The 26,407-nt window shown below is 41.5% G+C and overlaps 1 protein-coding gene across 9 annotated transcripts in view; it reads left to right on the plus strand.

Moving 5' to 3' along the window:
• LOC117518764 (ephrin type-B receptor 3-like) overlaps positions 1 to 26,407 on the plus strand; it is a 130,080-nt gene that overhangs the window by 72,805 nt on the left and 30,868 nt on the right. For all 9 annotated transcript variants that reach the window (XM_034179987.1, XM_034179986.1, XM_034179993.1 and 6 more), the window contains exons 3-5: positions 6,508 to 7,180; positions 20,840 to 20,995; positions 25,213 to 25,548. In XM_034179987.1, the coding sequence (XP_034035878.1) occupies positions 6,508 to 7,180; positions 20,840 to 20,995; positions 25,213 to 25,548 (1,165 nt within the window). The remainder of the gene's footprint in view (positions 1 to 6,507; positions 7,181 to 20,839; positions 20,996 to 25,212; positions 25,549 to 26,407) is intronic.

Raw genomic sequence — 26,407 nt, forward strand, 5'->3', positions numbered from 1 at the left:
TAGGTAGGTAGGTAGGTAGGTAGGTAGGTAGGTAGGTAGGTAGGTAGGTAGGTAGATAGATAGATAGATAGATAGATAGATAGATAGATAGATAGATAGATAGATAGATAGATAGATAGATAGATAGATAGATAGATAGATAGATAGATAGATAGATAGATAGATAAGAGAGCGTCTGATGCAGATGGAAAAGCGCTATATAAATGCCGGCCATTTACCATTTATAGATAGATAAATACATAGATGGAGAGATAGATGGAGAGATAGAGAGACAGACAGACTTTAGACACTTTTCTATTGCTAGAACCAGATCATGTGTATTGTACGACACTTGAATAAAATTAATTAAAAAAGAAAGTCCATGAGGGCCAGTGCTTACCTCTGGATTCTCTAGCATGAAGAAATGATAGTGTGCAGTTCACTTCCCCTGGATGAGACACCCATCTGAGGCAGGTTACATCCCCACCCATTCACAGCTGGTGGACAGAGACAATGGAGATGAAGTGTTTAGTCCAAGCACACAGAGAGGTAGCATGAATGCACAGTAAATTTTGCTGAGTAAAATATACTCTGCCAGGATAATATTTGGTCCCAAGTCCAAATAGAGTTAAATATACTCTATCACAGTGCTAAATCAGTTCCATCACTGAGTTAAATCAACTCTATAATGCTGTGAATGACTCTTATTGGAGCTGAAAAACGTGATTTGACAAGACAGTATTGCTGGTTTCACGCTATAATAGAGTGTATTTAATTATATTTGGACTGGGACCAAATGTTGGGTGCAACTCTGGATGTACATAGAGATTTTTTTTGGGGGGGGGCAGGAGGTTTGGCACTAATAGGGGTGCTGTGGTGAGTAAAACAGGTTGTAGTTCTGAGGCATGCTCCCCCCTTTGACTCTTGACCACAAAAATTACGACCACTAATGCAGGAACTCAAAAAGTCCTACACACATATATATATATATATATATATATATATATATATATATATATATATATATATATATATATATATAATTTCACCCACTTCTATTCGCCCAACTAATACAATACATTACACATTACACTAATACAATACACTAATACATGTACTGGTTAGGAGATAGCTCTCCCCGTGGCAGCACCTTTTACCATATTACCATACAAAGAGCATTTTAGCATTCAACAGAATACGCCGCTTAACAACTAGAATAAGATACACCGCAATCCAATTTCAGTGACCTGCCCAGTCACAGATGGTCCCGTCCCCATCTGTCAGTGCACTTACAATGTGAAAAATATCGGTTTCCTCATGAGTTAACTTTAAAACATTAAAATATTTCTTAGCATTGACCCTTTGCACACCCAGGAATCCAAATCTACCGTAGACAAAGTGTCAGTGACAGGCTCAGTTTGGTTTCCCATGTGATCTCTACAAATGGCTAAAGAGGTGCAAAACGACTCTTGAACCCTCCTTGGCTATACTTAAAAGGCCAGCAGCACTCCTCCCTTTGCCTTTGTGTGGCCCTCTGACTTTGGCTCTTGTGTTTTGAGGGATGGAGAAGGATTTAGTTTTTACCCTAACGCAACCCCAGCTGTTCTGAGTCACCCACCCTCTTTATTTCCAAATAACTAGGCACTAATGAAGCCAGACAGACAAGCCGTCACCACAACAATCAGTCGGACAGCACGCCCACCAACCTTTGTGTCTTCCCATCCGTCAGTCTCCTTTGCCTTCCTCTGCCTTTTCTTTCTTGAGGTCCAGTCCATAGCGATGCCTTGCCCAATAGCACAGAAGCTAAACAGCACCTCATCAATGCATTTTCTAACCACAACCACAACAGATGTTCCTATTTAAGCCATATAGATACTGTACATTGGGGAGCCTCCTGGACTCCAGACTTATAAGATATCAGCGTAACATTTGTCAATGAGTTCCTCTCCTGCATTTTAATTCTTCCATCTCGTGCCCGAATGCACCACAGAATGTCTGGCCACGAATTGTGTTCCCCTCCTTTGGTGTATTCTCCCATTTATTCTTCACATGTAAAAACAAATCTGTCTCCTCCATGTGCTTGCTTGTGTCTTTATGCACAATGCATTGGAGTTGTGTTTATTTGGCTGCTTTCACAGTTTTGCAATGAGCTTGTTTTTGTTGTGGGTGATGAGTGTTTATGAGGGGCCCATACAGCGGCCGAGAGGAGAAATAATGCAGCACACTGAGAGAGCAGTGGGGGACTGTGGAGCACTGAGATGGATATTAAGTCAAATCCAGAACAATTTCCATACAGAGAGCGGCGGCACATACCGTAAGAGAGAAAAATTATGAAGAAATGTTATGCCTTGACATGGTGTACAAATAGTCTGCACACTCTGTACCAGCGATTTTGTCCAGTAAAATCTCAGACAGATTTACATTTAATCTCACACAAAGCAGCGTTTCGCCCAGTGCAGGTAAATTACTAGTTTCTACCCTGCACCCAAATATTTGCCGGTACAATACTTTTGCAGGAGAACGTAGGTCCTGGTGCTTCCTGTCTTACTGTGTGGTTATGAGGCCTGGATGCTAACCAGTGACCTAATGTAACGACTGGATGTCTTTAGTACCAGGTCTTTCTGGAGGATCCCCGGGTACAGATGGAATGACTTTATGTCAAATAAGTGGTTACTCGGGGAGACTCAGATGAGGAGGATGACTTGCATGGTGAGGAAGCACCAACTGCGAAATTTTGGTCATGCGGCACGTTTCTTTGGGTATGATCCAGTACGCAGGTGCCTCAATGTTGACGAGCACTGGGATGCCTACTTTTCACATTGCTGTGAATTTCAATTTCATTTTCAATTTATTTTCCTTTATATAGTGCCAAATCACAACAGAGTTGCCTCAAGGTGCTTCACACAGGTAAGGTCTAACCTTACCAACCCCCAGAGCAACAGTGGTAAGGAAAAACTCCCTCTGAGGAAGAAACCTCAAGCAGACCAGACTCAAAGGGGTGACCCTCTGCTTGGGCCATGCTGCAGACATAAATTACAGAAATAATTCACAGAACAATTCACAGACGAATATACAAGAATTGCTGTTGGTGCACAGGATAGGAGGGTTGCAGGTGTGAAAGATGGATGGTTAGTTTCAACATGTGGGGTTGATACAGTTGTCTGCTTGAATGGTTGCAGACAGTGCCGGTAAAAAGTGCCCACTTTTTGTGATACTGTTTTCTTATTTTGCCATTTCTAAACTTCCCCTTCTCCTAACTCTAACCATAACCGTAGCGTAAGTGTGTACCTTCCCCAAATGGTAACCGTGACCCCCCCAGACCTCCCTGTCACCCCACATTTTGTGCCCCATCACAAAATGAATTTGTTCCCCTGTTACAAAAAACACCCCATTTTCATACCCCTGTCACAAACCTATAGAATATTGTACTTTTCGTAACCCAGTCCCACGAACTGCTATGAGACTGGGTTGTCCACGACTCATGGTGGTTCTATAGTGTCGTGGATGCAGGGGCACTGGCCTATGCTGTCAGACCTGACTCGATTAGATGGTACTTTTATTTCAGCTTTAATTTTGTTTCCAAATCAGTTTCATGGTCATATGATGAGCAACGTATGGGCAATTCTACAACAACGGAATGACAATAACACCAAAATCTGGCTATATTTCATCTTACCATTCAAAATTTGCTCTGATTGTAATTCCGTTACCCCAGGATTGTACTTGCATGTCTGTGTGCACAGGATGTACTTGCATTGTGGACCGACCATGTGAGACTTTTTGACTATTGGTCTGTTTTTAGAGCAGCGCTGGACTTCAAAACAGATGTTAGGGTAAAACATAGAGCACAGACCTTTCGGCGCCCTTATAATTGCATTCCACCTGCAGTCTGCCTGACCACACCTCATTTTTAGGTAAAAACACCCCTGGGCGAACAAATGAAAGCAAGTATTTTGGGTATTTAAAGAAGATGGTGACAGACATGAAATCCATAACTCTGTCGGATGGAACCAGGAATGACGGTTGCGTAATGTGCTCCTTTGCACTGGGTTGGTAGATAGTGTCCAGTGTCTTCACAGACTGTAATGCTGGCTTGTTTTGTGTCTGTGATGTTATCTGGGTTGGTTGTTGTCATTATCTGTCTGTCTCTTGCCTGTCTGTATTGTGTGCATTCTGTCTCTCTTCTGTGCATCTGTGCAGTCTGAATTTCCCAGTTCACACCATCGCACTTGTTTTTGGCTATATAATGTATCATTAGTCCTCCAAAACAGATGGATGATGGTGGGGGAATTCCAGTACTCTCCTCGGGCCCGGAATGAAACCTCAGGGCTTTGTAGATCTGTACATCTTTGGAGATAGCTAGTTAGCTAACGTGCAACGATAATCACTAGTGTTATTGTGTCTCCTTTACGTGTACACAACATGCTAAGTGAGCCTGCCAGCTTATACCTAAAGCTTTGCCTGATTCCACAATTTAGATGTCTTTCTGCGGTGCTGTGCCTCTTTGATTGGGGCTTTAGCAAATCTTACAGTAAAATTGGGACAATCGATTGGAAAGGACAAAGGCAAAATGGTGTTGACTGCAAATCTTGCATGATAATTCATTCCACTTACAGTCGATGCCAAGAAATTTGACCCTTTTTCTTTCAGATGACCCATTTAATTCACCCAGGCTTGGTAAGCAGACACTACAGAAACAGGCAGACACTACACAAGCTCAGGCAGATGCTTTAAGGAAACACTCACACACCCAAATGTGGACAAACACTCGGCTCTATAGCTCTTGTGCAGTTACTGATTTATTACTCTAAACTAAATACTCATTGACACTTCATGCTTTTATCTGTCCCATTGACCTGCCTGGTGATTATCGATTCCCACAGGTCGCTTCCTTCCTCTCATCGGACCATTTTAATGCCATGGCTTAGCTACACCCGTCCTCCCCTGCTCTCTCTTGGCCTCCGGGGTCTTGGATGAATAGCCTTGTCTCTTCCACATCCATATCATGGCTTTAATTAAGATGGTCAAACGGAATCCACTGTGCTCCCACAGAACAAAATGAGGCCTTTTTGCCAGAATTTCGAAACTGTCAAATGTTCAGAGACACATCTGTCTCAAAAGTGCAACCAGAGACGCTTAATTTCATTTTAAGTGAGTCAGCCTTTAAAAACTTCAGTTTCTCAGGCTTTTTTTTAAAGTATTATTGCACACTGGGCAGAGATCAAGAAGGAACCAACACAGTCCAGCACTCACGAGCATCCAGCATTGCCAGAAGTTAGAGTCACACAGTGATGATTGAGTTAACTGATTAGTAACTGATTAATCTAAATTGTCCAGTGGCAAAAATCTGACAAAATTGCCTAATCTGGTGGTCTCCAGTGGATTTAGGGCTCTGATGAAATGAGTAGACAACCACCGAGTCCATGAGTGTAGGGCTTCTGAGTGCAAATACAAAATAAGCAGATAAGGCATGGGTAAAACGAATGTACTAGATGTCCATTGGCAAGCTAATGCAGAAGTACAGGACAAAACAGTAATCAAAAGTGCAACCACCATGGAAGCTCTTTCTGTCTGATGTCCACTCAAAGTTTTGAGTATGTACAAACCTTTCCGACAGACTCGCCGGACATCAGCTGAAGAGGAATACATTTAATGAATGAGAAAAGGATTTGTACAAGACAAAAACAGACATGCATAGAAATCAAAATTTCATACCTTTTACTCATACTAAGTCCATCAGTATGACTTAGACTTTAGATTTGAACTTTATGTATTATCAGAATTCGTACATGATTAATTGTCTAGTCAATGACTAATGGTGTCCAACTAGCCAACAAGTCAATGAGTTTCATTAGTCGTCCCATTTCTACTCAAAACTAAACAGTATTGGTCTGAAATGGTGCATCACATTGCAAACGCCCTCACACAAACATACAACCACACAGGATTCCTTAAAATAAATGATGAATTGTATTGGGAGAGTGAAAAAAGCATTAAAGTGTCTCACTCCAAGGCTTTTATAGTCTAGTTTGCTTGTGTTCATTTAATGAAGCTCATAATCAAAGTTTAGAAAATTTAATCCTGTTTTTATCCTTCGTAATTTACCCCCTGGGCACTGTAGCAGCATTGAAGGATGTAGAAGAGAGGAAAAAAGAAAAAGCGTGAAGGTTATCCGGTGCCTTTTCCCTCTTGTTATTAGAGGACATTGTGATCATTGCTCCATAATAGAAGTGTAATTGGTTGTGAAGCGATGTGGCTGCTACTCCCAAACAGATATGAGGTAAACACGCTGGGGTGACTCAGTGAAAAGAGGGGTGACAGTTAGTTATAATTATGATGAATTTGCAATCCTCATCTTCAGCTCTTTGCAACAATAACAACAGATGAAAACTGTAGCATGGCAACGGTTAGGAAATATGACAGAAAATCCAGAAAACAACTTAAAAACATAGAAAAAATATATACTTTGCTAACTTGTGCTGTTGGATGGGAATTAGTTGAAAATCTAACCTGTTCTCTTCTTTGCAGTGGGAAGAGGTGAGCGGCTACGATGATGCCATGAACCCCATCCGGACATACCAAGTCTGCAATGTACGTGAAATCAACCAGAATAACTGGTTACGCAGTGACTTCATCCCACGCAAGGATGTGCTGCGCGTGTATGTGGAGATGAAATTCACAGTGCGTGACTGTAACAGCATTCCTAATATCCCAGGCTCTTGCAAAGAGACCTTCAACCTCTTCTACTATGAGTCCGACTCAGACTCAGCCACAGCCACCAGCCCATTCTGGATGGAAAACCCTTATGTGAAAGTAGACACTATCGCCCCAGACGCAAGCTTCTCTACACTTGTGTCCGGACGCGTAAACACAAAAGTGAGAAGTTTTGGGCCACTATCCAAAGCTGGGTTCTACTTGGCCTTCCAGGACCTTGGTGCTTGTATGTCGCTCATCTCAGTCAGGGTGTTCTATAAGAAGTGCTCCACCACAATCGCCAACTTTGCAGTTTTCCCGGAGACAGCAACTGGAGCTGAGGCAACATCTTTGGTCATTGCTCCAGGAACTTGTGTCCCCAATGCCCTGGAGGTATCTGTGCCACTGAAGCTTTACTGCAATGGAGACGGGGAGTGGATGGTTCCTGTAGGTGCCTGTACCTGCTCAGCTGGTTTTGAACCCGCCATGAAAGATACCCAATGTCAAGGTGAGTGTTTTCACAACAGGCATTTTTTTATGTCAGTCCAAGATCTTATTGCTCAAGGTTACAGAGATATGCGTCAAGAGGGTAAACAAAGCCAAATCTTTATGTGGTGTTGATGCAGCTGAACAGATCCAAAGCAAATCACCTGAGAATAGTCCAGAACAGGGCTTCTCAGTCCTGATCCCAGAACACTCCTCTGCTGAAAATAGGTGTGTTGAACTGATGAAGAGTTGGTGTCTGTCAGCTCTGCATTGGATGAAAATGCCTAATTTAGATGATTAAATATGAGGTAATAATACCCTTGGGCATAAAGACACTAAAGGCTACTGCAATCTGACCTATTACCTCAGTAACCTTGACTTTGACTACTGAATGATCTTGCTTGGACTTTTCTGGAATCTACGGTACCTAGGTGTGCTTCAGTTTGTACAAATCGGGTTGAAAATTAAATTTCTTAATTCTTGAAGGGTAATTCCAGTGACTGACCTTTGGCAAAGTTGACCTTGCTGGGAAATTATACAACTCACGTTTGAGCTTGTTTGGGCACTTCCAAAAGCCATCCCATGAATGTGCCAAGTTTAGTACAAATTTGAGTGGAAAATATAAATTTTGATCAGTGACACAATGACCTTCACTCTAATAATTGTACTTTGGTCAACTTGATCTCGCCTGGGAAATTTCAGAACCCACCTCCACATATATGGCAATTTTGGTGCAAACTGAGATGAAAAATATACATTTTGGGCTTTGACCCCAATGACTTTGCCCCTAATAATTGACCTTTTGTAATATTGATCACGTGTTGGAAATTCCAGAACCTACTTCCATCTTTCTGCCATGTTTGTTGCAAATCAGACTGAAAAATTTAAATTTTGATCCTTGACTGCAACAATCTTTACCCTAATAACTGATAAGTTAAATTTTTAGCTGGGCAATTCCAGAACCCACCTACATATGTGTGCCAAGTTTACCAAAACAAAATAAAGCTTTTAGGGACAATTCAGGGGTTGCTGACCATCCGTGCATCACGTTTGGTGGAAACCGGCCAATGCACCTCGAGGAGTTGGGAAACAAACAGACAAGTGTCGCTCAAATTACAGTATGATGGGTGCATCATCGACAGATGAAAACTGTGCGGACAGACCCAGGCTTTCCAGGATCACATTTGAGAAGCTCTGGTCTAGACACACGGCTATTATGGACACACAGGGTGGTTACTGCAAATACTGACTTGTGTTTTAGTTACAGGTTACTGGATTGCCACCTTATTATTAAGTATTTTGCCGAGTTGTATTCCTTAACACTTTTTTGGTGATGGGTGCCGGTAAAAACCCGACTGGTGGAGCTGCACAGCGCAGCACATGGCAGTGCAGAGGCGGGTGTCAGTGTGTGATTGCTGTGGAAGGCTCTGTGATGTTTTCAAGTCTGATGGAGAACATGACAGGTTCACAGGTTGAGAATAAGGTGAATGAAAACAGCAGGTCTCACTGACACGGAGTGACGGTGGCAGAAGAAGGTGAAGGAAGGATAAAAGCAAATCAGACTGGTCAGAGGGTGTGTGGACTTACAGTAACTGTTTCTTGATCTCATATTTAACTGTTGACAGCACTGTAACAGTAAAACTTGCAATTTCTAACCTACATTGTTTATAAATGTAACTATTAAATTCTAACATTTTTCTAACATTTCAATTCTCTCTAAACATTTTACTTGTCGAAATTATTATTATTTTAAGTAGTATTAGTAGTTGTAGTAAAAAAAATGGCTTCAAAACTGGACCTTTAATCTAGGGGTGTTGTGGGGGGGCACATCCCTGCCCCACGCCCCCTTTCCATCTGGATTCGCCCCTGCTTTGGCGTTTGAGTACAAAGAATGGATAACATTTATTTATGCAGAAAACATGACCAGATTTACAGATAAGAAGGTTTCATTGCATTTTCACATCATGTGGTCCTCAGAAAGAGAGTTTAGGTGCATTTGAGTGGAAAATAGTGTTAGTTGTTGACGCGTCGCGGAGGATCAGCTGTTTTTAGTAGCAGATACGGAGCGGCTCGGAGAAAAAAAAAAAAAGCATAAAAATGTCTTTGTAAAGCTCAGTGCAGGTGTGCTGTTGTCACCGCGCTTTAAGAGGTGAGGACGAGTCGTAGCTGCTGCAAAAAAACGCGGATGAAAAGCTCACAGCTCACTTAAAGTGGGCAGTTCAGTCAAACCCCGACCCCCTGCCCACGGAACAAGTTTAATGCTGCTATCGACCCACAATGCAAAAATAATAGTAACGCATAGTGACTTGGAGAAGTAACTTTAATCTGATTACTGATTTGGAAAGATTAACACGTTAGATTACTCGTTACTAAAAAAAACTGGTCAGATTAGAGTAACGCGTTACCGGCATCACTGCTTATGAGTATCTGTAAAATTATGTTTGTGATAGATTTAACATCTCGTCATAATTGTTCAGATGAGCTGCGCTGTGATGCGCTGTGCTGACGCAGTGACTTGCATTGATACTCAGTGTTTTTGAATTGTTTGTGAAATGTTCATGTGTAGTTCACAAAATTATTATGTCAGAGATTTTCAACAATTCAAAATTTTCTTTGTGCACTTGAACGAAGCAGCGCTTCAAGCTAACCCATTAAAAAATGATGCAGATTATTAGTTGAGGTAACAGGGTTTTAAAAAGGAATAGTTTGCACCATGTATCATGCTTAGTTATCATGCTACAGGGTAACATATGTCACATGTCATAGAATCCAATGGACGTTGACCTTGTTTGACCTTTACTTTGGAGACCAAACATTCAACACAATCAAAACTATTCCATTTATTAATCCTATTAGCTCAACCAATAATTTGTATCACTTTTTACCAAAATTAGAGCAACTTTAACTTTTGACCCCTGTACAAACTGACACTGACCTTTGTCACCATTTTTGCTGTTTTTACCCCATAACTTCTGGTCATTCAGGCATAGATAGTCAAAACTATACGTTTTTGGAATCTTTACGATCAGACAAATAATGTGGTGTAGTTTTCAAAATGATTTCAGCATTTTTAATTTCGACCCCTGTGTAATTCTTCAATTAACCCCTACCTGGCCCCCTATTGAAAATTCAAGTGGCCAGTCGGTTTGTTCAAAAGAGTAATGTCTAAGGAGTATTTGTGCCAACTTTGGTGCTTGTATCACGATTTTGCTCTAAATATTCTCTTAGCCGCTGCACTTCAAGTAGCCAGTCGAGGAAATGCAGCTTTTGACACTACTTCGGCTCCATTTTTAATCTGTCGCCATTTGTGAATAACACACACACAGTACCAAAGCACTTTCCCATTTCCTTTGACAGGTACTGAATATCTGCAAAACAGTTAAACAGCCTGTTGACCAATTACTTTTGGCCTCCTAATGGAAAAATCACAGAAATTCCCTTTCTGCTTGGACTGGAGCATGAGGCTGAGAAGGCCTTTTGTTCACCATCACCACCAGAGAGCAGCGGCCTGGATATCGATCGTGCACTTGCATCTTGGCGCGCACGTGTCAGAGGGAACGAGAGAATGTGTGAAAGAGTAAAGCTGGGCGGTGGTTAAAAACTCATTTGTTTGTCCCCCTCACCATCTCAAGGTTAAAGCCCTGGCGGCTGGGCTCCAATAAAATGTTTTCTAATCAGGAGCCACTGGAACACACGCGGGATGAAGCTCCTTCACTTCTTGTGCTCTCCTGGTTTTTGTTTTTTTTTTCTTAACATGTTATTCCGTCGTCTTTATCCTTTTGCTGTCTGTGTTCCAACACCTTGTCCTTCTTCACCACCATTTCTCCTCCGCTCCTTCCCCCGTATGAAGGCCATTTCTCTCATTAATACGCTGCCGCTTACACACAGCAAGGATGTCCTCATTAAGATTACTCACTGAGTGCACTTTTTTTTTTTTTTTTTACTTTTTCACTTGTGCTGCAAATATTTCACTCCTAATTTTCTGGAAATTCTTTCTTCTTGCAGCACATGATCCATTCTAATCGCTTCTTTGAGTTCTGTGCATGAGATGAGGCACGGGGAAGTGCACCTCTCCTTTTTTGACACCTGTTCCCCTTTGTTCTTTCGCTGCTTCACTTTGGGGTGTAAAAGGGATGAAAGACAGATGATGACCCCTTCACTTGCTGGAAATGATGAATCGGCGTTCCCCCCTCCCCCTTAAAAATGCTTTTCTCATTGTCATTCAGCTCCAAAACCAAAAGGTTCATCTCCTACAAGTTTACACAACAGTCTGGGGTTTATTTAGTGAACTCCTCAAGAAGCTGAAGGATCCAGTGGCGGCTCCAAAGGTTCATTTCTCGTGGGCAACACGATTCCAACTATCGAATGCATACATGTACGCTAATGCACGTACATGTCAGTGTGTTCCATGATGTATATTACAAAATGGGCGACGTACACCCAAAATGTCCTTGTAATTATCTGATCTTAACCTAACTGCTTTCCAAAATGGCTTACGCAGATCCAAAATATCCTTGTATTTGGCACGGTTATCTGATCTCTTTATATAGCTGTTTAATTGATAAAGCCAAAGTATTCGCATCTATATATCTACATTTAGATGGCATGATGGAACACTGATTTATTGTGTGACACGCAGACATACACTATGAAATTTTCACAAACTGCCTTGAACGCAATGTGAGCATGACCACAATGTGAGCATGACACCTGCCTATAACCGCTTCTCACTTCACTTTGCAGCCAATCACATAGCCACTGATTCACGACAGTCTAAGGACCGCCCACATGGGGGCTGGCTGGAAGTTAGCGTAGAGATGAGATTTGTAGCATGTGATCTGGTCAAAGACCTCAACGCTGCTGATGACTCTCTGTATCAGTGTAGGAACGTTTTCAATACATCTAAACCTTGAAGTCCGTTTCCTGTCCAATTCTTTTTGAGATCACTCACCACATAAAAGAACCTAACATAGAAGTAATTAAAAACACATTTTTGTTGGTTAAAAATCATGATTTTGAAAGAACAATGCAATTTTATAAAATAAAAAAAAACAAAAATTACAGGCAGAACAAAGAAAACAAATAACATATGACATAGTCGTGTTAGTTGTTGTCTTATCATTTATTATTTTCATTAGATTCTTCTTCCTGGATGGAATCTGGTAGAGACAGAAATGATGCATTTTGAATTTGGGTATCATACAAAAACAAACAGAAGATTTTAGAAAAATACACTCACCAGCCACTTTATTAGGTACACCTTGCTAGCTCCGGGCTGGACCCCCCTTTTGCCTTCAGAACTGCCTTACATTGACAGGCATTTATTCAAGCCTTTGTCTCTTCTAGATTAAAGAAGAGAATAAAGACTCATCTGTTCTGTCTTTTTTTTTTTTTTTTTTTACTAATTCAGATTTGTGCTGAATTACCTTTCCCCTCAATCCTAAATTTACACTCACTGGCCACTTTATTAGGTACACCTTGCTAGTACAGGGTTGGGCCCCCTTTTGCCTTCAGAACAGCCTTAATTCTTCGTGGCATAGATTCAACAAGGTGTTGGAAACACAGATGTTGGTCCATATTGACATGGTAGCATCATGCTACCAGTCTACCCATTCTCCTCAACACGACATCAACGAGGCATTTTTGTCGTCACAGTTGCCGCTCACTGGATATCTTCTCTTTTTCAGATCATTCTCTGTAAATCTTAGAGATGCTTGTGTGTGATAATCCCAGTAGATCAGCAGTTTCTGAAATACTCCGATGAGCCCATCTGGCACCAACAACCATGACATGTTCAAAGTCACTAAAATCCCCTTTCTTCCCCATTCTGATGCTCAGGTTGAACCTCAGCAAGTCACTTCACTACGTCGAGAGGCCAAAATGCATTGAGTTGCAGCCATGTGATTTACTGATTCGCTATTTATGTTAACCCTCTGGGGCCGACGCCGTCATATACGATGGCTAAGACCAAGCTTTTCTAAATTCTGACTAACTTTTTAATGATATGAACTAGAAACATACTTTTTTTTGCTGAAAAGTTAACTGCGGACTTTCGAGCAAGCCATCGGTCATCTTTGTACTCCTCATAGAAGCTGTGTGATGACGTGCGCAATGTGAGTGTCCATTCGGAATTGGTTCACCGTCACATGGTTTTCCAAAATTCAATCGTAGGGCAGATTTACCTCACGTGAAAAGCCAGAGATCGTTTTCAGGAGTGATATGTTACTAGTTGGCCCATTTGAATAGCCCCCTGGGTGCTCCGATGAGTACATACTATTAGTACATACTCAGTGCGCCCTGGGCCATTACGCACAGCGATCAGTGAAAGCAGGAGCAGACGGAGAGTCTCTGATGACAAGCTCACATGCTCAAACAAAGAGTGTGTAACTATCAGGATTGCTCCACTAGTTTGCATATGAATGTTACTGGATAGCTCTGTTGCTTTTACCATGAAGACAAAAAAATGCATCGACCATTTTGTATATATTGTTCAAAATGTGCATTTGAGTTTATAGTTTGAACCTTTTTGTTGTACAGTCTTTCACACAAGACCTCAAATTGCCTTTATAAAGTGCCAAAACTGTTGTTTATTGTAGTTTGCTGTGTGTTTTGAATAAATGTGTGTGGAAAATTATTTTCCACTTTAGTTTTTCTTTCCTTATTGTTGATTGTAAACCTTTATTACACTTATAAAACTAACAAAAGCATATATATTATGAAAGCACAGGTTGTCCTGAAAAAAGAGACATAAAACGTGATTGTGGGATGCAGGGGGAGCTGTTAACAGCAATAATAAAACAATTATGCCAGGCGAGTGAACTGTCCAAAAAATGCCCTCAGACCCCAGAGGGTTAACAAGCAATTGAACAGGTGCACCTAATAAATTGCCCGGTGAGTGTTCAAACACATTGCATTATGTGAGAGGCATCACCTCGCTCAGTTAGTGGAGCCGACATTGAACACAAACACAACCTTCAAAGTGAGGGACTTATATTGTTATCTTCAGCTGTTTTTAGGTGAACACAACCCATATGCAAAATTATGAACTTGCTTCTGTGGTTCCGTCAACAATGCAGCATAGAAATGTTGCCTTTGGGCTAGAGAATGAACTAACCCAGAGAATGAACTAACTGGAGATATGGAGGCATAATTACCAGACTGAAGGAAAATATCTGAATTATTTGCAGTCTGAGCCCACGTGCCACTCGATTCAACCTGAAAATATCTCACCCACAGCAGGAACCTCAAGGTATAGTCTTGACGTGCTGTATATGGACTGTAAAAAATGAAAACAGCCTCCTGTGCAGGTGTAATAAGTTATGGGTACTATAAAAACGTCTGAAAAAGGACGAAACTCATGCTGAAAATATGATTTTGAAATGTAAATGTCAGTTTTCTGGTAAGGTTCTAGTGAAGCTACTGGAACTTTTAGGTGGGGATGGGGGACTACAGCCCATCCAACCCACCTGTGAATCCACCTATGGAATGATCTGTTCTTCTACTTAACAAAACTCCAGGTCATTCCTTATCTGTTTATCAAGCAGGACTTCCTGTTAACCACCCGTGTGGATAACACTGATTAATGGTGGAAGAACAAACACGCTGAGCACTAATGTACACGCCGCAGTCGACTGGCAGCTTTGTGCTAATATTGAACTTACAAAAACAGAAACAGCAGTACGACTAAATGCGTCGCGGAAGAGCCGACCTCCAACCTCAATTGGGGAGCAAAATAACAAACTGAGAAGCTTCGGTGATCATTACCATGCGGGACCGGCACAGCGGCTTGTCCTTGACACCGACGATCAAACGCGAACTCGCGGGTCATCTCTTCAGCTGGTCACTTTTAACTTTACCTCTTCTACCTGCTCTCGTTCCTTTTTATTAAGCACGGCGGCAGAGTCATTCATCTTTTAACAAGACAGTTTATCAAAAGGTACGGTGCCTGCCAAACTGTTCCGGATTACAGTCCGTGCACGTCTGCAACTTATCACCTGAGTTATAAAAGGCCAAACAGCCCCACTGTAAACACTGATAAGCATTTACAAGGGCAGGCGGTGTTTTGATTTGATTAATTTAATAAGGTGAGAAGAGCCAAATGAGAAGAGTCGCATTCAAATCATTGCTAAATCTATTTTGTGATGTTGCCATAAAAGCGCTGTAATGCCGCCAAGCGGATGTCCTTGCACGCATGCGCACGAGCACGCAGCATATGTTCCTCTTTTGAGTGTCCATGTGTATGTTTCTTTGCTTTTCATTGAAGATAGAATGCAGATGAGTGAACCGTGCCAGTGTTTTGTGTGTAATTGGAGTTGACAGTCTCTTTGCATGAGCGCGGCTTTGTGCAAGCTGCTCCTAGTGCATGCTGCACAAGAAAAAAAATCATAAAAGCAACGACTTTTCCACGACTGTTTCAGAGGATGAACATTCCGTAAGCAGGGGGGAGCAAGAAAGGGACAAAACTGTATGTACACATGCTGAAAAAAAATCATCTGTTAATCATGAAATGAGATGTATATTTATTTTATTTACAGTATTCATGAAGCTGAAACATTCTATTATAATGTGTGTAGTGTTTGTCTGTTTGTTCCCCTACTCCTCCTAGGTCCCTTGGCTGATATCCAACACATTTGATATGTAGATGACAGTCAACCCTTTTAAAGTAATTTTTTGTTTTTGTTTTTTGTTTTTTTGCAAAAGGCATTGGGTTAAACATTGCACCAGCAACTTGCACCAAACTTGGCGCACAAATGTAGGTGCATTTTGGGATTTCCCAGAAGACAGAATTTAACAAAGGTCATGCATTAGGGTCAAGGTCATTGAGCTCAAAAGGTCAAAATTTTTCCACTTTGACTTGCACCAAATGGTACAGATATGTAGGCAGGTTTTAGAATTGCTCAGACAAGGTCAAATTTGCCAATGAGGCAAAGATTTGACCGCTTGTTGGCCTACTCCTCCTTGTCCCCTTGAAGAAATCGAGAAAACATGGTATGTCAATGAAGGTTGAGCAAGAAATTGTCCTGGAAAAAAAAAAAAATTCTAGATGAGGTCAAGGTAAAAGAATTTCATTTTCAATCTGATTTGGACACTTAGGTGGATTCCACAACTGCCTTGGCAAGATCAATTAGTGGTCAATGATTTGAGTGAAAGTCAAGTTCATTTGGGTCTAATACTAGATTACTATAGACTTTTTTGTCTTCATGTCTACGGGTACTATTACCTATGTATTGCACATAATGGATGACGACAAAGTTATTCAGAAAATATGATGAGGATATATCCCAGTACGATGCCCTTTTATTTCCTGTTAATTACGTACTGTCTCCCTTAATGTATTTATAAGTTGTTTAGTATATGTCAGCTCTCCCCAGTTTGTCCATGATCAAAGCCATATACATACACACACACACACACACGCATACATGCAGACAGAGGCCAACTGGCTATTGTAGATTAGCTGTGTTTATATTATTTAAAATGTCCAAATTTATTGATTAACATCAATAAAAGAAAATGGTTTCATATCGTGAAAATAAGAAAATACAGAAATAAAATGCATGTATGACAGTTATAGGCATGCTTTAATAAAATGTTCAGTAAGTTATCACATTCACAACCATCTTTCTTTAGATAAGTCAGGAAACAGATACATCGATATTTCTTAATCACCACATATGTCTTGGAAATTCAAGCAGTATAGTACCCTATGGTAATTCTGATGGAGTAGTTATCAAAAACTGAGTGACCATTCAAGAGGGGAAACTAGTGAGGGAAGCCACCAAAACACCTATGACAATGCTCAAAACAATATAGGCTTCTGTGTCTGTGAATGGAGAAACTGGGTCATGTGCATGTTTTGATTGTTCCATCACCAGTCACAGCCTCATGGTTGCGTGGAAAACAGAAATATTTTCGGAAAAACAAGACATGAAATTTCAGCTCCAGCTCAGCGGAAGGCACATGGGAGTCTCAAGCCTAGATTTGATGTGTTTTCTTCTGCTTATTTGTTCCACTTCACCATGAAGCTGCTACTAGAGAGGCAACAAACCAAAGTTGCACTAAACCTATTTCTCCATTAAGATCCAGAGAAACCTGTATCTCCTTCACAGTTGTGATGCATGTTTTGATAGCTTCCCTCTCCAGTCTCCTTGTTTCACAGTTTGAAAACTGGCAGCTCTACAGATACTTACCATACAGTACCATAGTGTTTGCATTTCTTAATGATTAATGTAAATCAACTCGTGGACTTGGAGGCTCTCATGTATATCCATCCCTTGACTTGTCCCCAACTGGCCCAAAGTGAGGATTTACAGTAAACTTGTCAATGACTGTCAATAAGTACTTCATACACATATTTTCTGTTTGCATTTTTTGATTCAATATATGAAATACATTTTTGTTGTTAGTTTTCAACACCTTTGGGCATTGCATTTATTTCTGAACATATTTTAAAATCTGTACATAAAACATCAGGGCACCAATAATTCTGACCAGAACTTTATTATTTTTACATCCGCCAAGGATGCAATAAAATCATTGGCGTTAGCAATCATGTCTGTTAGCAAGATTACGTCAAAACTGCTGCAGGGATTTTGACGAAATTTTCACCACAGGTACATATTAGGCCATGGAAGAGTCCATTACATTTTCAAGGTGATCTGGATCTGGATTCTGGATCAAGTTTCACTTTATATAGGCATTGAAGGATTACTGTTAGCAGGATTACATCAAAACTACAGTGCGGATTCTCACCAAATTTTCACCACAGGTACATATTAGGCCATGGAAGACGTCATTAAATTTTGGAGGTGATCTGGATCTGTATCTGGATTCTGGATCAAGTTTCACTTTATATAGCTTTTGAAAGGATTACATCATAACTACTTCACAGATTCTCACTACATTTTCACTACAGACATATATTAGGCCATGGAAGACTTCATTAAATTTTGGAGGTGATCTGGATCCAGATCTGGATCAAGTTTCACTTTATATAGTTTTTGAAGGATTTTGTCAAAACTACTCCATGGATTCTCACCATATTTGCACCACAGACACATATTAGGCCATGGAAGACTTCATTCAGTTTTGGAGGTGATCTGGATCCGGATCTGGATTCTGGATCACGTTTCACTTTATATAGCTTTTGAAGAATTATGTCAAAACTACTTCACGGAAAACAGATACAAATTAGGGTATGGAAGACTTGACTGAATTTAGGAGGTGATCCAGATCCAGATTGGTAGACATCAAAAATATCAGGTTGCTCTTGTTTACTTATTGTTTCTGTGCCATCACTGCAGGATTGTTACAACAGCAGAACAAAGACTCCATCAGTGGGTTTTAGCACCTACTTCATCTTAATTTATTTATTGCACTACATCACTGTAGTGGTGCTGTAGTTTTATGCTGCATCTATGAAATCACTGTTGGGTGCTGAGTTGTTTAGATTGCTTAGAAAAAGAAAGGCAAGTCAGCGTGGTATAGTGGATCAAACAGAGCCAGGCGGTCCTGCTGATCAGTTTTACTTAATACAACAACTGCATTTATAATAAAACTTCTACACCAAGTTCAGTTTGTTGTGAAATATAAAGCTACAGATCACAGACAAACTGCAAAGTCAGCAGGTTTTCTACGAGAACAATCACTGCTCTTGGAAACAATTACGAATGTGGCGAAGCTGCTGTATTTTCTACAAGCATTTGTTTAAAGTCAACCTCTTTAGTATAGAAAAGTCTCAACTTTCAAGGATATATAACCTGGAAAGTCAAGTTTTAAAATTTGTCCTTACCTTAGAAAACCACACAGGGTCTGGGCCAATGTTTGTCAGACTTTTTGAGGCCAGGGACCACCAATAAAACAAAACAAAAAAATCTTGGGGACCATCTAACTGCCCAATATCCAAAAACAACAGGTCTGCAGTGTGTGCCACTACAACAGTATATTACTGTCTATTAGGCATTGGACTCTTTTTTAAACAGTCTGAGGAACAGATTTTAAGTTAAAATATGATATTAATTTAAAATGTGGTATTTTACCAATATACTCACAGACCACTAGGGGGTTGTCACAGACCACCAGTGGTCTGTGAACCAGTCTCTGAGAAAGACTGGTCTGCGAGGTTGTCCATAATGAACTCCAACATTCCATTATTGTGCTGTGGGTTTTTTGATAACTGTGGCAGGATTTTCAAATTGCTCAATAATTAATCTTTTTCTATTAAGAACTTTGACATACTTTGGTAAGCTTTTGCCTTTCTGTAGATACCAGAATGTTGAGATTACATGCTATGACATCACTGGAAGGTTTTCTGGATGGGCCATGGTTGTGTTATAGGTATACTATTGTGTCTATGGTTAGGTTATGGTTGGTTTTACACTTACCAGAAGCTTACCTGTATGTGGTGAAAGTGCTGAACTTGTAGAGGCATTCACTTGTATCTGCAGTGACATTCATAACTCTACGTCTGCAGCCTTTGAGATTATGAGACAACTAAGAACAGTTTATGAAATCATGAGGTTACTCGACAGAGGTGTTTAGTGATGCCAGTTTCTTCATAGGAGAAAGGAGGTGGCATCTGGGTATTGGATCAAATAGGGGATTACCTGTTGGGGTAAAATACTGTGGGAACCTTTTGTGCCCCGTGATAACCATAAAGACCCAACAGGAACACTGAAGATGAGACAGTTAACGGGGCTCTGTTGAAACAAGAAGTTCTCAATGATGGATCAGGCAGAGGAGGTCATTGCTCATAACCCAGCAGCTGTGAAGATGGATGAAGGCTACAGTAAGTCCCCAGACCTTGATTGTCTGGGATTTCCCAGCTTTCAGACCAGGCTAAGGATCTGTCAAGGACTGTGTGTTTATTGGGGTGCAACAATATTCTCACATTAAACAAACCCACGCACAGGTGTCTCTAGATCGACCCTGGCTGTAGATATCCTGTCTGGGAATCAACCAAGAGACTGTCTTCATTGCCGCAACAGGAGAAAGAAGGACAAGATGTTTTGCTTCCTGGTGCTTCCTGTCTTAAAGTATGATTTTGAGACTTTGATGCTAATGAGTGACTTAAGGTGACAACTGGATGTATTTGGTACTAGGTCTCTTTGGAGTATCCTTGGGAACCACTGGCCTGACCAAGAGCTAGATGAGGAGTATCACATGGCTTGTGAGGAAATATCATCTAGAACATTTTGGCCATGTGGCATGTTTGTCTGGGCAGGCCCCAGGATGTAGGTCCCTCAGTGTTGAGGATCCCACCAACTGGAGAAGTCCAAGAGGACGACCATATTTCACCTGCTTGTGGCAGATAGATGGTTATTTTTGAGAGGTTCTGGATGGACTGGTTTTTTGCTTAGGTTGCCACCATCCAGGATGATCTACTGACTCTATATTGACTGACTGAATAACTCTACATTGTTTTCACATGTTGATTAGTTTTTTTAATCCTCTAAGTCATATTTCAAACTGGTTTGTACTTTCTTTAAGCACAATAAGTTGTTTAACCTCAAAATGTGGTACATTTTGAAAAGTGACCCTTCTGCTGCTACGTATGTGGCTACATGATATTATTGTGTGAATGTGCAGCTATAAAACATTTGTGTTCCTCCATCAGCCTGCAGACTGTAAGCTCTTTGTGATAAATCATTCTTAGAATTTTGATTCTCTCTTTTACTTACAGCTTGCAGCCCAGGTACCTTCAAGTCCAGGCAGGGGGACGGCTTCTGTGTACCCTGTCCAGTCAACAGCCGCGCCACCTCCGGAGCTGCTAGCATTTGCTCCTGTCGAAACGGCTACTACCGTGCAGACACAGACTCACCTGACTCCCCGTGCACCTGTAAGGAAGGTTTCTGTTTCATTGTATAGATTACTCGCAATACTACGGAACATTTGCTGGGATGGGTCTGTCTCTGTCATATGCCATTCTTCCAATCAAAATATCGACACACAGGCTGCATCTTCTCAGGCTGCATTCAACGGCTGCATACATCATAGCACCGCAACTAGGCTGTCTCTTTTCAAATAGTTTCTCTCGCTCATTCACCCTACTGGTGCTTTTCTCGTGCACAGGCAGACACATTCAAAATGACCATGCAGTTCAAATTTGAACTCCTGTCCCCCCCTTTTTTTTTTTTGGAAAGGACAGTTTCTTATGAAGAAAAAATAGATGCCGTTAATGCATGAAAATGGACTAATACCACAGCACAAGGCACATTCCTCAATTGTTTTGACAGCAGCCATAGGACAATGAATACTTTATAGATGTATTATGATCTTTCCCCTGAAAACAAACAGGTGTATCTTTTGCAACCCAACATTCCCAAGAGTCATGGTTGGTAAATTAAAAATGTCGGGCTCCATATGTACAATTATGAATAAGTCATGGTCAAAGGTAAAGTATAACAAGTTATTTAAAAATGATTAGTAAACAACAGGTAATGCCCACTATGGTAGGTTGTCATATATGTAGCCTTATGAGCCATTATGATGGCTCTTTTCTGGAGCATGCATAACGGTCAAAGTGAGGATTTGTAAGTGTTGCCCCAAACTTCCACGCAGTAATTCAGATATGGCAAAACAAGTGAACAATATAAAACATGTAGAGCTTTATAATTCAATAAATATTTTTGCTTTGTTGAGGACTGAAATACTTGTAGATATTTTAGCTTGAACATGTTTTATGTGAGGTTTCCAGCAGATTTTATGGTTGATCATCACACCGAGAATGTTAGCTAGCAAAAGCTAACATTTGCCTTAGCTAACATTAGCTAACTAAAATGAGGTAAAGACCCCAGTTGTCATTGAAATTCACACTCCGTGTCCGCGTTCAGCTGGTGACTGGATGTAATGACTAGAGGTGGGCGGATCGATCCTAATATCGATAATATCGATACCAATGCCGGTATTGATATTGAACGATCCTCGTGTAAAAAGATCAATACTCAAGCTTTTTTCTCTCCCGCACACACTGACTGCTGCGCATGCAGATTCATCAAAGTCTACTCTCTGTCTGTAAGCGCAGCGATGTACTGTGTCACACAACACGGAGCAGCACACCCTCCCCCTCTGGTCTTTTGCTGTTGCGCCGTCATGTGGCTCAGCGGCGCCAGCCAACAGCCATGAAGGTAGGCTCAGCCTGGCCCTCCCACTCAACCCTCTACCTCAGGAGATTTTGTTTTAAGTTGTGCTGAGTGATATTTTTTAAACAAAAATATTGATTGTGATAATAAAATATTTTGTTGTCACGTACAATGTTTGGCGAAATTCTATCCTAGGTCTTTTGGATCCTTTGGATCTATGAAGCTTAAATATGAAAAAGTATCGGTATCGGCATTGAAATCGGCGACACTGGGCCTGTATTTACTTGGTATCGGTTCAATAACAAAATTCTCCGTATCGCCCACCTCTAGTACTGACAGCCCTTAGCCATAACCCTTAGCTGTGAGGTAAATGTCCTTCAATATTATCAATGTGAACTGTGCCTTCGGGAGTCTTTATCGGTTCTCAGGAGTGTTTTCCCATCATGCCACCCACACGGCAAACAATTCTGCTTTCCCAACGTTATCCACAATGTTATCACTGCCAGCGCCACATGAGAAAATGGAGGAATTTTCACTGAGTTCCTGAGTTCTGAGAAAAATAACATGTGCATGGAGGAACTAATTCATTCACTGGGGAAGAGAGAAGAAAGTCTTTTTTCTGTTGTTGCTGGGTGGGTGGTGGCGGTGGTGGTGTTGGAGGGGCTGCTGATTCTCCCACAGTGCATTGAGAGATAAGACTCTGGTAATTGGATAAGGATTGCAAAGGTTCTGCCAATAGTTTCTCTCGCTCATTTGCCCTACTGGCGCTTTTCTCGCACACAGGCAGACAGTCGAAATGAGCATGCAATTCAAATTTGAACTCCTGTCCCCTTTTTTTTTTTTTTTTTTTTGGAAAGAACAGTTTCTTATGTGGAAAGAAATAGATGAAAATGGACTAATACCACAGCAGAAGGGAAATTCCTGAATTGTTTTGATAGCAGCCATAGAACGATGAATACTTTATAGATGTATTACGATCTTTTATGATGTTTTCCATTTTGAATCTCTGTGTATTGTCAGTATTTCTGTGTAGGCTCTCAGTTGTCAGGTTGGTTTCCATAGTAGAGAAGCTTGAATCTTCGACTGGACTGGGTTGCTTGACGCGAGGACGTTTTGCTTCAAATCGCAGAAGCTTCCTCAGCTAAAATTCTTGCTCTGGTGGTCTGACTTCTGTCTTGACTCTTGTAGAGAAGAATAATCAAGAAGTCACAAAAGCTGGAGTTTTAAACCTAACCAGACCCCTCCTACCGAGAGGCAGACTGCTATAGGCTGGTGACTAAACAGTAGCTCTGATTAGCACCTATTGTGCTCTAGCTAACACCCTCCTAATGACAGGGCAGCTGTCCCTCTCCTGATGGCTCCCTTGACGACTCTGCTGATGACGTGAATGACTCATTACCATGAACAAAAGACTGAAACTGCTTTGACCTGAGTACCCCATTGTAAACAGGGGATAAAGCGTGTCTCAGACCCCCTCCCCGGTTAAGGCTAGGTTTCAAATGTTTCACAAAGAATGCCTCCTTGACCCCTCTCTCAAACCATTTCTTCTCTCTGGCTAATATTTTAACTTCCTTGTCCTCAAACGTGTGGTTAGTGTCTTTAAGGTGGAGATAAACTGCAGACTGAGGTCCACTGGCGCCCTCTCTGCGGTGCTGGTATAGCCTTTTGTGTAAAGGTTGCTTAGTCTCACCTATGTAGTGTTCGTTACAGTTTTCCTGACATCTGATAGAATACACTACATTGCTCTGTTTGTAACTAGGGATCCTGTCCTTAGGGTGAACTAATTTCTGTCTCAAGGTGTTAACCGGTTTAAAGTAAACTGGGATTTTGTGCTGTCTGAAGATCCTCTGTAGTTTTTCCCCTACTCCTGCTAAATAAGGGAGAGACACTCCTCTTCTTCTTGTCTCCGTCTCCTGTCTATCTGGTCTCTTTGTTCTCTGGGACTTCTGCACTTTGTCCAGGGACCATCGTGGGTACCCACATACTGTGAGGGCTTTCCGGACAAGTTGTTGTTCTTTAGCCCTAAAGGGCTAAAGAAGAAGAGGAGTGTCTCTCCCTTATTTAGCAGGAGTAGGGGAAAAACTACAGAGGATCTTCAGACAGCACAAAATCCCAGTTTACTTTAAACCGGTTAACACCTTGAGACAGAAATTAGTTCACCCTAAGGACAGGATCCCTAGTTACAAACAGAGCAATGTAGTGTATTCTATCAGATGTCAGGAAAACTGTAACGAACACTACATAGGTGAGACTAAGCAACCTTTACACAAAAGGCTATACCAGCACCGCAGAGAGGGTGCCAGTGGACCTCAGTCTGCAGTTTATCTCCACCTTAAAGACACTAACCACATGTTTGAGGACAAGGAAGTTAAAATATTAGCCAGAGAGAAGAAATGGTTTGAGAGAGGGGTCAAGGAGGCATTCTTTGTGAAACGTTTGAAACCTAACCTTAACCGGGGAGGGGGTCTGAGACACGCTTTATCCCCTGTTTACAATGGCGCACTCAGGTCAAAGCAGTTTCAGTCTTTTGTTCATGGTAATGAGTCATTCACGTCATCAGCAGAGTCGTCAAGGGAGCCATCAGGAGAGGGACAGCTGCCCTGTCATTAGGAGGGTGTTAACTAGAGCACAACAGGTGCTAATTAGAGCTATTGTTTAGTCACCAGCCTATAGCAGTCTGCCTCTCGGTAGGAGGGGTCTGGTTAGGTTTAAAACTCCAGCTTTTGTGACTTCTTGATTATTCTTCTCTACAAGAGTCAAGACAGAAGTGAGACCACCAGAGCAAGAATTTTAGCTGAGGAAGCTTCTGCGATTTGAAGCGAAACGTCCTCGCGTCAAGCAACCCAGTCCAGTCGAAGATTCAAGGTTCTCTACTATGTATTGTCAGTACATCACCCAAACATTTACTCAAACCAAGTTTGTGTGGATTTTAAATCATCATTAAACTGAAACTATTATGTCTAATGTTTTGCAGCCATTCCTTCCGCACCGCGCAATGTCATTTCCAGTGTCAATGAAACCTCGCTCTTGCTGGAATGGAGCGAACCGCGTGACCTAGGTGGCCGCGAAGACATCTTCTACAACGTCATCTGCAAAAAGTGCCTGCCCGAGCGGAAAATGTGCTCGCGATGCGATGACAACGTAGATATCTCGCCGAGACACCTGGGCCTGACCCAGCGTCGCGTGGCTGTCCGCAACCTTCAGGCCCACACGGACTATAGCTTTGAGATCCAAGCGGTCAACGGCGTTTCAAACAAGAGCCCCTCAACACCTCAGTTCTCGGCGGTGAACATCACTACTAATCAGGCCGGTGAGTGCAGAGCGCAGGGCACTGTGGTTAGAGCAATCTGTCAAAGATCAGTATCAATTATGCAGGCACTGACAAGTTTCCAGGCAAGCACTACAAAAAGAACCAAAGAATATCTTACGCGTTTGAGGACTTCTGATCAATTTCTTATGTGTATGTAGGAGTACGCGCCACGCTTTCGCTTTGAACAGGGATTGAGAAGGCAGATGTTCTTCTGAATGAGCTTAGAAAGGGACCTTTTTCTCACACCGACAGCACGCTCTGTACTGACACTGCTGCAAATAGCAGGAGCGAGGCAGTCTGTATTCAGCGCATTCAACCTTCAGTATTCTTCCTGCCCACTGCTTCCAACCCACCAAACCTCCAGCCTACAGCAAATACCGTAACTAGGCCAATGTTGCTGTCAGTGCTTACAAGATTGAAGCCCAGAAATATTCATATTCATAATGACTGTCTGCAGTAAGGTTTGCTCTGAGATTTGCAATATAAATTGAATGTTGGGGTTAATCCCAGTGTCGATTGAGCTAGAGATTACAATGCATAGGTTACTATGGAAATCAGTGAAAGGCTATGCACACTGCTCAGCCATAACACTGTGGATGCTGACAGGTGACTTGAATAACACTGATTATTTCATTACAGAGGTGGCTGTCTGTGGATGGCATATATTAGGCAGCAAGTGAACATTTTGTCCTCAAAGTTGATGTGTTGGAAGCAGGTAAAATGGGGACGCAGAAATATATGAGTGACATTGACAAGGGTCAAATTATGATGGCTAGATGACTGGGTCAGGGGATCTCCAAAAATGCAGCTCTTGTGGGATGTTTCTGGTCTATACTTGTCAGTACTGTTCAAAAGCCAT

Source organism: Thalassophryne amazonica, chromosome 10 (assembly GCF_902500255.1).
Source record: "Thalassophryne amazonica chromosome 10, fThaAma1.1, whole genome shotgun sequence".
Taxonomy (NCBI): domain Eukaryota; kingdom Metazoa; phylum Chordata; class Actinopteri; order Batrachoidiformes; family Batrachoididae; genus Thalassophryne; species Thalassophryne amazonica.